Genomic DNA, 13,890 nt, shown 5'->3' with positions numbered 1-13,890 from the left:
CTCACAGCAAATCTGCTACTGGATCAGAAATTTCCTGACAGACCGCTCCCAGAGGGTTAGAGTAGGATCCCATCTCTCCTCAGCTCTCAGCATCAGCATCGGCTCACCGCAGGGCTGCGTGTTGAGCCCCCTACTCTACACCATCTATACCCATGACTGCACTCCCACCCACCCGAGCAATGCCATCATTAAGTTTGCAGATGATACAACCGTGGTGGGCCTCATCTCAGGAGGAGATGAGACTGCATACAGGGAGGAGGTGCAAAGGCTGTCGACATGGTGCACCTTGAACAATCTTGTCCTCAACACCTCCAAGACAAAAGAGCTGATAGTCGACTATAGGAGGAAAAAATCGGACATGCAGCCTATTGCCATCAATGGGGAGAGAGTGGAGAGGGTATCAGACTTCAGCTTCCTGGGCACTCACATCGAGGAGGACCTTTCCTGGACCAGAAACACCATTGCACTGCTGAAAAAGGCACAACAGAGGCTGTATTTCCTGAGGTTACTCAGGAAGAACAAATTAAAAAAGAAACTGTTAGTGTCCTTTTACCGCTGCTCTGTGGAGTCAGTGCTAAGCTATGGCATCTCGCTGTGGTTTGCCAGCTGCACGGCAGCAGAAAGAAAGGTACTCCAGAGGGTCATTAACACAGCGCAAAAAGTAATTGGCTGCTCTCTTCCACCTCTTGAGGACATTTATAAAACACGCTGCCTCAGAAAAGCCCACAGTATCCTCAGAGACTCAACACACCCTGGTTACCTATTTGAACTGTTGCCCTCAGGGAGACGCTTTAGGACCATCATAGCAAAAACAGACAGGCTGAGAAACAGCTTCTATCCCAGAGCCATCATAGCACTTAACAATGCACAAAACTGACCTGTATTTGTCTCTCTGTTGTGTTATATGTCTTGTGTTTTTATAGTGTAAATATGTATATATATATGTTCAATCTATATTTTTATTGTTTTTGTGTCTGAGAGCTGCTACCTCAATTTCGTTGTACTTGTGCAATGACAAATAAATATATTCTATTCTATTCTATTCTATTCTATATGTCTATCATTCCTAAAGATAAGAAAAAATCTATTCTCGAGTACACTGTGTGGGGCGCAGAAAAGTATGTGTAGGTTTTCTCCGTTGGGTGTAGGTCTCTCCACACGTCCAGTAAGCCAATCTCCTCCAGACCCCTTCTCAGTATTTTAGTTTGAGGTGATATCATCCTTTTATTGTTTGATGTATCCAATCTATTTATTACCGTGTTAAAATCTCCTGCACAGATTAATGTACCTTGTGATTCTGAAGCGATAAGCTCCAGAACTTTCTTGAAAAGTTTTGGGTCACTCTGTGGAGGAAGATAAACTGAAAGAAGAGTAGTCATTTGATCTTCTATTTTACCTTGCACTAGAATATATCTGCCTTCGCTGTCCCTTATTTCTTTGACTAATTCAAAATGTATGGAGTTATGTAATAATATCGCAACACCTCTTTTGTGGCCTTTTTTAAAACGAACTATAAAATATGTTCCTGTACCCAAACTTCCTTTTTTTTAAACAAATCTGAAATTTAGAAAGGAAAATACTCTTTGTCGAGTGGACAGTTTAAATACCAAAATCAAAATAACCTACCACAGGATGGTTGTGAGAGTCAAACAATCACGTTAGGTTAGTGCTTATCCTACTGCCGTTGGAATTCACTGAGCCTCCCCCGGACTCGTTCGGCAAGATCTCCTTCAGTATTCCAATGCACGCCCCGTGTGTGTTTCTGTTCCCAGTCCAAAACATTCGTCTGTGGCAGGTCCACTGGATAGCCCCTCTTGATCACACTGCTTTAGTTGCGTTGTTGTAGACACAGGCTCCGTTATCCCAGTAAATCTTCATTTTAGCAGGATATGGTGTCTGGAAGCGAATTTGTTTCTCTTTGAGGATTTTCCTGATGTCTTTGTATTCTTTCAGTCTGCTGTTTACCTCGGCAGGGAAGTGATGTGCGAACATAACTATTTTACCGTCATAAGTAATTTTCTTTGTCCAGGCAGTTTTGAGTATCTTGTCCTTGATGTCAAATCTCTGGAAATTAACCAGAATGGACCTTGAGACGGCCTCGTCTTTGGGCTTAGGACCGAGTGATCGGTGTGCTCTTTGAATTTTCAAATCCATGCTGCCGTCAAGCATTAGTTTGGTCTTCAGAAAGTCGTTAATGAATGTTAGCATTGACGGTCCTTTTTGCCTTCTTTAATGCCGTATATGCGAATGTTATTACGACGCGAGTGTCCCTCAAGGTCCGTTATCTTAGCCTGAAAAGTTCTCTGTTGTTTAAGAGAGTAGAGCAGACTATCTCTTAGCTCAGTGTTAGCCGTCTCTAGTTCCTCCACCCGTTGTTCTGCCTCAGTTAGCCTTGCGTCTTGATTACAGACATCACCAGAGATATTCTGTAACTTCTGATTCATCACCGTCTTGAAGTTGTTAAATTCTTGTTTCATATCATTCTTAAAATCCAGTAATTCCTGCTTAAGTTCACATTTCAACTCTTGTATGTTCTTACTCAGGTTTTGAATAGCTTTCGCAGTGGTAAGCTCTTCTTGAGTAGATTCCACTCTCTCCATGCTAGCAATATTTTCCGTTGTGTTTTTCCTCTCTCTCGTGTCTTCGTCGGTTTTAGATTTCCCCGAAACTTTCTTGCCTTTAGCCCCACTCATACTAAGTTATTATATTGTCTTGCATGTTACAAATGGAGTATCGTGTTTTAGTGGGTTTTTCTTTTACTTTACAGGAGAGTTAATTAGGTCTATGTCCGCCATTTGAACGTTCGCCCGGAAGTCCCCTTGAGAAGCTTTTTTAAACACAAACCTTGTTGTTGAATTGCTTAAATGGTTTGAGTTCTGGCTCGCCCAGGTCTGACCTGTTACCACCTCCCCTTATACACCAAGTCGAATTCATTAGTCCTTTTCCATCCGTCTCTGCCTTAATCGCCAGAGGATCCAATCGGTACAGGGAGACTAACGACTGCGCGGAAAGGGTGAGTTGCCTCTCTCTCTCTCTAGAAGGGAGTACGTTTAGGTGATCACCTGGTTGAGTTGCCTGTCTCTCTCTCTCTCTCTAGAAGGGAGTACGTTTAGGTGATCACCTGGTTACCCCAGGGGTTCCTTCTTGTATCTTGACTATACGACATTACCATAAGGCTGTTGGTATAATGTGACTGGTTTGCATTGAAAGTCAAATGAGGCACGTGACCTAGAACTACGAGGGTTAACTGTGTAAGCACTTGAAACGCTTTAGCGCAAACTTTTCAACTGTCTGTTTGGCAGCTTTGATGGTGCTTATTTAAGTATTTGTTGTGATGTATCTTATCAGGGCAATTTTACAACTATGCCCTAAAACAAAAACTGGTATGATTTAAATTGCGGACAGTGCTTAAGTGGCTTGCAGTGTCATATTTTCAGGCATTTTCTTTCCGTGTATGTGGGTCACCTCTCTGTCCTGACCTTGACATCAAAAGCCACTACATTTTGGGGAGGCTTTATATAAATCAGGCCACTTTAAAAATGGAAACGTCCTGTTAATACCTGTCTTGCTGTCAAAGGCCCAGGCAGGGACAGGATCTGAGACACTCAGACCAGTGTTGTCTGGCAGAGGAAGCGTTATCTGCAGGGACCCAGTGACCTGAAGCTCTCTGTTGTTACAGCTGAGCTCAACGCTAACAGCTGCTACTGGTTTCAGCTCAATGCTCCTATACCCTGTTGGGAAAGAGACAGAATATGTTTAAATATCAATGAAGTAGAAATAATGTGGTCATGTAAATGCGGAGGCACATATGCGCTTCAACACACATTCACCTACACACAGACATGTACGTCTTGGTGTGAACACACACACACACACACACACACACAACCGAACACACACACACACACACACACACACACACACACACACACACACCTGACTTGCTGATGAGGACTCCCATGGTGTTATAAAAAATGCTCTTCTCAGCAGTAGGTTGAGGCACTGTCAGGTATGCTGTAATAGTAGAAATGTTACATTCCAGCACCGTAAGCAGGTTCCTCGGGAACTGCACATTTGGCAATGCCTCTAAAACAAAAAAGAATAAAAAAACAGGTCATAACTGCCATGTTGCCTATAAAACTGTCATTTTGCCAAGGTAAGTCAATAAAATACAATTAAAAGTAAACATAAATGCAACCCAAGGTCTCAAAAATTCATTATGTGCTCTCTGACACAACGGCAGAAACTTGGTGGTTTCTGCTGAACACTGCTGAATTTTGTTTTGCAGCCTTCATTCTTGCTGTTCGTGTTATTAAAAATCCTGTTAGTTAATTGGTGCGGAGTTCACAGGTCTTGTGTCTTAATCTTCATCTTAATCATAAATTTGTTAACGAAGCACGGAAGTTGATGCGTAATGCAAAACATTATGCTTGAAATAGGTAATTGGATTTAAGCAACAGTTATTTTCTGACATAAAGGCAACATAGTCACATGACATGCAAACCTGATATTTTTCCTGTTATTAAAACAGAGTCTTCAAACAGCCAGATATTCCCTCGGGTTTGGGCGACCAGCGATAGAGTCACGGATGAGAATACTGAAAAAAGACAGAGACAGAGAGACAGAAATGTGCAGGCTTCAAAGGGAGTGGGTGCCTGTTGAATCATGCATTACACACAAAGGTAAAACCACCACCCAGGTAGTCTCATCATCATGGACGCCACGTATGGGTTCAGCACCACGCCAGCAGCTGCTGCAGTTGCATGCTAATGAAGCTAGATGGAGCCAAGATGCTGCACCCTGCACGTGCGATGGGTGGTGGGATCGCATCTGGAGTAGTGCGCTCTTTGTTGGCCTGAATGACACTACACTGACACTACGAGCACAGCATACAGTGGCGGGGCAGAGAGAAAGAGAGGCAGAGAGAGAGAGAGAGAGAGAGAGAGAGAGAGAGAGAGAGGGAGGCAGAGAGAGAGAGGGAGAGAGAGAGGGAGAGAAAGGGAGGGAGGGGCAGAGAGAGAGAGGGAGAGAAAAAAGAAGAGAGAGGGAAAGAGAGGGAGGGAAGGGCAGAGAGAGAGAGAGAGGGGGAGAGAGGGAGGGGCAGAGAGAGAGAAAGAGAAGGAGAGAGAGGGAGGGAGAGGCAGAGAGAGAGAGAGGGAGGAGCAGATGGCAGGTATTCCATACTTCACAGTATCGCTACACTGTGAATCCATCACTCAACAAAGCAAAACAGAAATCCTAACAACAAATTGAGTACCCTTATTAAAAGTCTCAAAAGATTATATATATTTTCTCTAATACTTGCAATGCAGAAATACCACATTCATGAAATCTGAAACTGTACAGGCATCATGACTCTCAACAGGGAGACCTAAACATGTCAGGATGGATATGCTGCAGGTGAACGCACTGGTGAAGTACTCTTGTTTCCCCGTCATGCAGGTCGCCCTGTCTCCCTCAGGGGTTCCTCTCACACACATTTACACCTGGACCAAATTCCTCACCACAGAAAATCTCTCCCTCCTCTTACCTGGCAGTCTGGAGGCCCTCCATGGCAGTGGCGTTAGGATGTAGCCCTCCAGGCTGCTCACTACTGCCATGGACTGCCGGGGGTTGTAGGGCACTCTTAGCAGTGTGGAGCCATCTTCGCTGGTGAGGGTGGCACTGGAGAGGATGTGGTTCACGAAGAGCTTCACAGACGCCCCCCCGAGTCCCTGTCGACTGGCTGCGTCCTTCACGTGAACCTTCAGCAGGAAGACAGACGCTGGGGGTGACAAGTGACAGACAGGAAATGGGTCAGTGGGATGGCTGGGATGAACGGGTGGCGGGGGGGGGGGGGGGGGGGGGGGGGGGGGAGACAGACCCCGAGACATTCGACTACAGTATGTGGAACTCAAGTAAATATGTCAGTATTCATAAGATCAGAAGACGAAGTCTTTTTTTACTATGTATTTTTCAAGCATTTCACCTTACACACAAAAAGGTGGTCTGGTGGTATGTCTGGTGGTATGGTGAGTCTTCTACTAAAAGACCCATTTTGTATTCTTATTTGTACAACAGGGCACAGATCAAAGATCATTTGTCAGATCATAACAGCAATCTTCTGGTATACCCACAATTCTCTCTATTTAGTGACGGCAAGGCTTACTCCATTAGAAACGGTCTACTGACAGAATGAGGAGCTATTTTGCTTCAGCATATTGGATTAACATGGTGATGAAGTATGTGCTACACAGCCCAACATCTCACATTTCAGTATGCTCAAAGAATGCATGAGGAGCAGCTTGAAGCTTTCTAATTCATAAACTGAACTATTCTGTTAAACAAGATGGCACACTGAAACCCCACAGCTCCAACAAAAGGGGCTCTATCCTTCAACACAGCACTATGCAGCTGCATCTATTCTTACCCAAGCTGACAAAGAGCGCAGTACACAAAACGGGGGGACTTTAGTCATCCTGACAGAACGAGTGGGCATTATGTATATATCTCTGGGCAGGATGGCCAAGCAAGACGGAGGTGGCTGTCTACTCATGAGGTGATGCGATGGGCAAAGACGTCCCATGCAACCCCCTCTGCTGCATAGCTGCAGGCGTTCCAGGCTATCCCAGAAACCCCTTCTTCACCCGGGAGTAGCACAGCTTCTGTTACACAACATGACAGGGTATCATAACAGACCCAAAACATGCGGTTGGAGACAACTGGAGACAACCAACACAAAACTAAAGTAAATTCTGCACATAAGGTTTGTTTTCTAAGCATAAGGATAAGCGTAGCTGTAGCACACAGACAGGAAAGAGACTCTCAGCGATGACTGTCACTTGTTCATGAGGGGTGTGCATGAGTGATGACAAGGCAGCTCCACATCAGGGGCCCGAGACACTTTGGGGACATGCTGACATAAAGAGGTTTTCAGCAACACATTCATCTAAGAAAAGGTGATATTCCTCACTGTCATGCTAAATATAAATATATATGGCTGGTTAAATATATATCCTTCATTGTTTTGTTTTCCAGATGGTACAGTGGCATCTGAAATAAGGCATGGATCTCTCAGCACATAAAAATGGCACAGAACGCATCTCTCACTACATACAACGGCACATTTAGCAAATCTCTTCATCTATGGCTTACTACAATTTACATATGCTGATTTCTAGTTTATGTATATTAAACATTTCAGGCAGTATGTTTACAAGCTGCATGAAAGTAATTATTTTTTTCATTTAGAGCACAAGTAATGAAACCAATGTCCCTTTGATCACATTGTTTCACATTGCACTAAGACATATTTTGATAGCTTGATCGCAAATAAGAACCTTACCAACATTCAACATGAACTAAATGCATTAGTGTGGATCTGAGTGCGTGCAGGGTTAAGCACACTGTTTGATACTGCAGTCCCTGGCTATACAGGAACAAGCTCGCAGATCCAGCCATTTACCTGAAATAGCAACAGCATGCGTTCTATATAAAAGTGGGCCATGCCATCCTGTGTGAGCTTATGGTAAATGGACTACATTTATATAGAGCTTTTCTATTCATTAGAGCACTCAAAGCAACCTGCGACGGCAAGGCACCAGCATCGGGAACGGTTGGGGGTTCAGTGTCATACTCAAGGATACTTCGACACATGGTCAGGTGGAGTCGGGATCGAACTAGCACTAGAACCACTGTCCACTGCCGATGTGTGTGGCGGTCATCGGGTCCTGCCATCCTTTTATGGGCCTCAGCCTAGTGAAACACACACTAGGTCCTAAGCAAGAGCGTAATCAACAATATGTTGAAAGACGCATTTCAGCGTTACAAAGACTTCCACGGTCAGTGGAAATGGGAGGAAATCCCATCACTCTCCTCCAATTTAGATAGCAGCCGGGGTCATATTACAGAGCACATTGATCTAAAAAGAGGCACTCGGATTGCAGACCCGTAAGCCTGGCCCTGCCCAACCCATCAGCCTCACCCTCCCCCATCCACAGCCTTGGCAGACCACTCTTGGCCACGGGCCAACTGGATCAGTATCTGCCCCCGGCACTCCTCTGATGCATCTTCAGTACAACACTGGGCTGAGGCCTTCCAAGAATCAGTGCCTCGGGTGTTTGAAAAACTTCAAGGAATGTGATAGCCTTTTTAATGTAACAATGCTGTCTCATCGTATTTTTTCGAGTGTGGAAAATAACGCCCACAATGAATAACTGGTGAGACATACATTTTTTTTATGTTTAAATATCAAAGAAATAACTATGAGAGCAACATAGGGGGTTTCGCTCTGACATTGTAGTTTTAAGAATCAGGAGACGTCAAGAAGTGTGTCCTTCAGGTAAGCACCATACAGTTTGATGGACATCTTGATAAGCTTACTCTGATATCTGACTGAGGAGTTTGAATTTCTTCAGACCTCTCCCAAATACACAGCAGTAGGTTAATGGAATGGCAGTCAGTGTAAAAGATGGACTGATAAATCTGCAGTGAGGGTGAATCCTAACAGATTACTATAATCCTCTCATATGGCCTGCCACAGAGATACCCACACTGACATACTTTCACTTTTTATCACAGACCTTTCATCAATCATGTTTTGACACGAGAGTTTGCGGCAAATTCTTAATCATGTAAGACATGTTACTCATGGTTCTCTGATAACAACAGATACATGCTGAGGTGAAGTTTGTAGTTCAGGCAGGTTTGATTGCATGAAATATTAATATACTGAGCTATGAGATCTTGTAGTGTGTCCAGTGTTCACTAGGTGGAATTAGCGATCAATGTGCTATAGGGGTAAGTGCATGCATCCATTGTGCTGTGTCGGCTAAATTGTACTGTGCTGATGAAGCTTAATGTCAACAACAGTTAAGAGGAAAGAGCTGAGCAGCATGTGTTTCAATTACTTATTTCCATTAATGTAACATTGGAAAACAATACACCAACAAGCACTGTTTTATGGCAAACACTTCTAAAGCAGTTATTTGTGTTTTTGTGTTGGATTTAAAAACAATGACATCTACCTCACTTAATAAAAGAAGCAAATGATTGCTGATGATGCTGTCCTTTTCTTTACTAACCAAGTGGGCTACGAATTAGTTCAAAGCACTGTCACAATTAATCCACATTACATTAATAGAACCTCTTTTGGGCTAATAATGATTGACACCAATGAGAGATCGACTCATTCTCTGCAGAGCGTAGTTATCCATCGTTATTGTACACAAAGAGTGTTTAAATGATTTCTCACGCAGACCAGGCTGACTACATTTCCATACAGTAAGGGGGACTGCTCTAGTGAGTGGGAGAAAGAGGTCATTACGTAAGAAGGATGAGAACAAGAGAGGATGAAACCACACAAGCCTTTGTTGTGCACATTTGCAGATTGACTCAGTCTGTATAGCCACATTAAGAAAGGATTTAGCATATCAAGCAGCATTTCAGGAGCACAGGGAAAATCTTACCACTCGAAAACAAAACCTTAAATTGTACTAGGAAACTTTCAGGTCAATGCAGTGGATTGAGGACAGCCAGGCGTGGCTACTGTGAGATCAGTATCTGGGGCATGATAAAAGACAAGTAGTAAAGAGTGAAGACTGTAGATGAAACACACAGATGTCTCAGATAGTGTTCACTACATAGCAGCATAACATAGCATGACATAGCAATTCGCCTAGTTAAGTCAGGTGTAGCTATAGCGTAAAGCACAGGATAGTATAGCTGGTAGGTGTTGAAGATGAAGATTTGAAGATGCTAAATTAAAAAAAAAATATGTCATTGCAATGGTCACAGCGAAGTTCGCAAAGGATATATGTTGTCAATATTGTTTAGGAAAACTATTAATATTACTGTATGCCTTTACACAAAGCATGTTTTGCTTCAGCTATGCAATACATGGTGAATAATGGCCTATATACCTAAAGTATGCTGGCCAAGTACAATCAAGTGCAAGCAGAAAACAAAAAACTTTAATAAGTCAATCAATAAGAGCTAATAGCATGTGCTCAGCAGTCATTGGCAAGATGCACACTGAACATCAAGCAACGTGGGTGTTGACAAAAAGCCATTAGCTGATCCTGAAGCAAGCGTTTAGAAATTCTGCCCCTACAAGAAAATGAGAGTGCATATCTATTTACACCCTGCACCGGAGTCAATGGAGAATATTGATTAGCTCATCATCTGACTATGTAATGGAGTCCAATCCAGGGTACTTAATCATCCAGCTAACATGTCTGATTGATTAATCTCACTGTGTAATATTGTGTTAGCCGCTCCAGAAAGTGGGCTCTCTGCTGTACTGATGCATTAACAGTGCTGTGAGGAGTAATATGCACTTCTTAAGGCCTCAGAGAGAAGAGACATCACTGCTGAAAGTACAGTGAACAGTGCAGGAGCTGTTTAGCCACAAGGGATGCTGCTCGCTGATGAAGCGGGGAAGAATGTCTTGTGCAGAGCAGAGCTGCGTTGGGTCGCCTTGTGGAAAACAACAGATGGGCTGGGAGGCAGGAGGGAGTTCTGTTCTGGCGGCTGAGCACGCCATATTCTTTGGATCCAAGCAAAGCACAGATTGTTTCCTTTCTGAAAGCGGGGCACTTGCAATATAGCCAGCAGAGATGGCTTGACTGTGCAGCACTGCCTGTACACAATGGTGGTAAATATATCTTAAATACGTTATTAAAAATATCACATCGTCGATTTCCTATGTGTTAACCCATGCAAAATGACTGGTCTTTTGGAATGTATACATCTGGTGACGTACTCTAAGCATACTTATCAGAATTTGTCCTGATTGAGCGGATGATCATCTATAGACAATCAATGCTGATATGATAAGTATTAGAAAATATTAATGTCAGATGACACAAACATCTTTTTGCACAATTTCATGGTTATAGTTACATTTGCCAACTGAACTAGCACATCAGACAACAGGCCCACAGTGACCTTCTGTATGAGTCTGCTGCTTATCAAAGCACTTGGCTGTTGCTCTGAGCAATCAGGTGGGTGGGGATCCCAGAATCAACTTACATTTGCATCATACATTCACTTGATAGACTCTGTTATCCAAAGAGACTCACAAATGAGATACAGTAAAAGAATACACACATATGACTTTGAAGATAAAAGATAATATATATATATATAATCAATATTACAACATTTAATATCTAACTAAATCTGTAAAGAATTTCCTGATAAACTAGAAATGTAATGAAAGGTCTGAGCACAAATGTCATTCATAAAACCCAACTAAAAAGCTTTGTCTCGTGTTATTTGGTCTATTCTACACATCTCAGTCATCATCTTTTACATCAATTACAACTACTGTTCTATGTAAAGCGCATAACTACTGTTCTATGTCAAGAGCATAAGGATATAAAATCAGAGCATTTTAAAATATATGAGCAAAACAGTAGCAGTAGGCTACTTAAGTACAGTGTGTTGCCAACATTCACTGGTCGTTGTTTACCTGATTCTGTGACGTCGGTCTTTACGAACTGATGATGGATTAGCTCTGGCAGTTGCTGCGCATCTCCGACAACAAAGTTGTCAACATCTCGGTTAGTGACAACGAGTGCACCGTCGAGCCTTCTCAACCCATCTTCAGTCAAAATCAGCAGCGTGACTAACAGCAAGTAAAGCAACTCAGACATGGCGATGGAGAATAGATAGAAAGAGACATAACTGCAAACGAGATGCGCTGGATGAGTGGTGGAGCGCACACCACAATGAAGAATCCCTCGTGAATGCGCTAGCCTACTATTAGTCTGCTATATACAGCACCCACACGATGATAGCAAGTCGCCCAAAGCCAAGCTGTAATTGCATGAGTGAAATGTAGCGTGTACTGCACATTGCTGCCATCTGGTGGTACAGAGCTGACGAGAAGCAGTACGTGTAGCCTACCTCTTTCAGGCTATTGTCCTACTGTATCTCAACGTATTTGTTCCCGTAAACCATAGATCCAGTAAGTAAGAGCTGGTTTCGGATGGCATTGTTACCGTTACGACGGTTTTGTAATGGCATTACATGGTATTAAGAAATATAGGTTCAGAACGTATTTAATAAATAGACTATTGTAATTTTCTTTCAGGATGGAGTTGTGAGCCTTTTATATATCCACTAGATGGCAGCAGCATAATAGTAACATTGAAGTGCGCGGAGATGGGTAAGGCTATAAGAAACTCATACAGATGTGATTTATTATAAACATCATGGAAGTTGCGCACTCAGCTATCATAGCAAACGCATAGTTGTGACGCAATTTCATTACAAACGGATGAATCAGCACCACAGACTCCAAAAGGCTTGAAACAGCAACTAGCCTATTGGCTCAAGGGTCAGTTGGCTGTGGTGTTACTGAAATACCTTCCCATGTTTGCTGCTTGTGCAAAATTGAACCTGCTGGCCCCAATCCATCTTTTCATACAACAGTCATTTGGGGCACGTATAATAAATGAGAATGTCAATAGATGAATGTACTAAGAAATACAAGGTCCTTGCCATTTTACCCTTGGTAAAACTGCCACCTTCTAGATGATGCGAAGGAAGAAACTGTACAGTTCATGACAAAAATCCATCACTACAGTCACAAATGTGATTCCATTTAATGAGGGTTCACACACACACACATTCCTACACTTTTTATCACCTTCAAAACACTCTCGCTCACTTTCTCTCTCTCCTTTTGTGACACACACACACAGACACACACACACACAGTCACTTCATAGTCTTTGTTAACTCATTATCACCGCATACTGATTTTCTCTGGGGAATTTAGTAGCTAGCCACTTAATCATTTCAGTTCTATCCTTCAAATCCTGTAGTCTTACTGTGAAATCAATAGCCCCCAACAGCCAATTAGTGGAACTATTTGCAGACTTTGAGTTGATTATCAATGATGGCTTTCAAATAGTCAAACGACGAACACAAATGCAAAAAAGACAATATATCTGTCAATGAGCAACGTAATAAATGCACCCCCTTAAAAGACCATACAGGAACACTAATTCCTCCTCTCATAAGAACTGTGCAAGTAGGTCAGTCCACACTATGCAATATTCTCGCAGTCAACAGAGTGTCGGGTGCTTTGTCGGTATGATCAATGGAAGTAAATCTCTGAGCACACTCTGAGCACACTCTGAGCCTCTGAGCCCCCCCCCCCCCCCCCCCCCGACATTCACAACAGGTCTGTTAATTACAGGTGCTTTGCCTTACCTCAGAGGCAGGTTCACCAGGGAGGTGTCAGTGACAAACAGGTTTTTATGAGAACACTGGATGGTGGGGTAACTGTGGATGATATAGGACTGGACTGAGGGACTCTGGGCTCTGCTTGCCCAGTAACCCCACACCCATGTTTCCTCTGAAACATGGACCTCGCAAGGCCAACTGTCACATTTGCTCCCTGTGGTAACATCACACACTTACATATAGTGTGGAGCGCTGGGATTTTAGCCTCTACACACACACACACACACACACACACACACACACACACACACACACACACACACACACACACACACACACCATGCGCACACACCAGTGAGATGGATGATGGAATCGACTGATGGGACCAATTCCCTATAAATTAGACACTGTAACGGCTCATTTCTCCACATAAACGCCCTCCCCCACTGAGATCATTTTATTATTTAGAGTCCAATCTCCAGTCCACACACAGCTCCATATTTTTTCTATGAATCATTCCCTCAACCAAGCAGGTTTCTCTTCAGTGCACTGTTATGAGAGCAATATGTGCAAAAGAAGATATGATCCCTGGAGTTCTTCTTTGTGCCAAACTTTTCATTTCAAGTAAATAAGATACTCTTAGAGCTTGAATGTTCCAGGTTTAAAAAAAACTTTGAGATTGATGGTTATATAAGATCAATAAGTGCAAATTCT

General features: G+C 43.0%; 1 protein-coding gene across 1 annotated transcript in view; it reads right to left on the bottom strand.

The window, feature by feature from the left end:
- Window positions 1-11,816, bottom strand: part of LOC105905886 (protein FAM171B-like) — a 66,082-nt gene extending 54,266 nt beyond the window's left edge. The window contains exons 1-5 of the mRNA XM_031585842.1: window positions 11,453-11,816; window positions 5,531-5,764; window positions 4,505-4,597; window positions 3,937-4,086; window positions 3,561-3,731 (exon numbers count right to left, since the gene is read on the bottom strand). Of these exons, the coding sequence (XP_031441702.1) occupies window positions 3,561-3,731; window positions 3,937-4,086; window positions 4,505-4,597; window positions 5,531-5,764; window positions 11,453-11,636 (832 nt within the window). The 5' untranslated portion in view covers window positions 11,637-11,816. The remainder of the gene's footprint in view (window positions 1-3,560; window positions 3,732-3,936; window positions 4,087-4,504; window positions 4,598-5,530; window positions 5,765-11,452) is intronic.
- Window positions 11,817-13,890: the final 2,074 nt, after the last annotated feature.

Source organism: Clupea harengus, chromosome 2 (assembly GCF_900700415.2).
Source record: "Clupea harengus chromosome 2, Ch_v2.0.2, whole genome shotgun sequence".
In the NCBI taxonomy this organism is placed as follows: domain Eukaryota; kingdom Metazoa; phylum Chordata; class Actinopteri; order Clupeiformes; family Clupeidae; genus Clupea; species Clupea harengus.
Note: the sequence above shows the minus strand (reverse complement) of the source record. Positions and strands in the feature narration are given on the sequence as shown.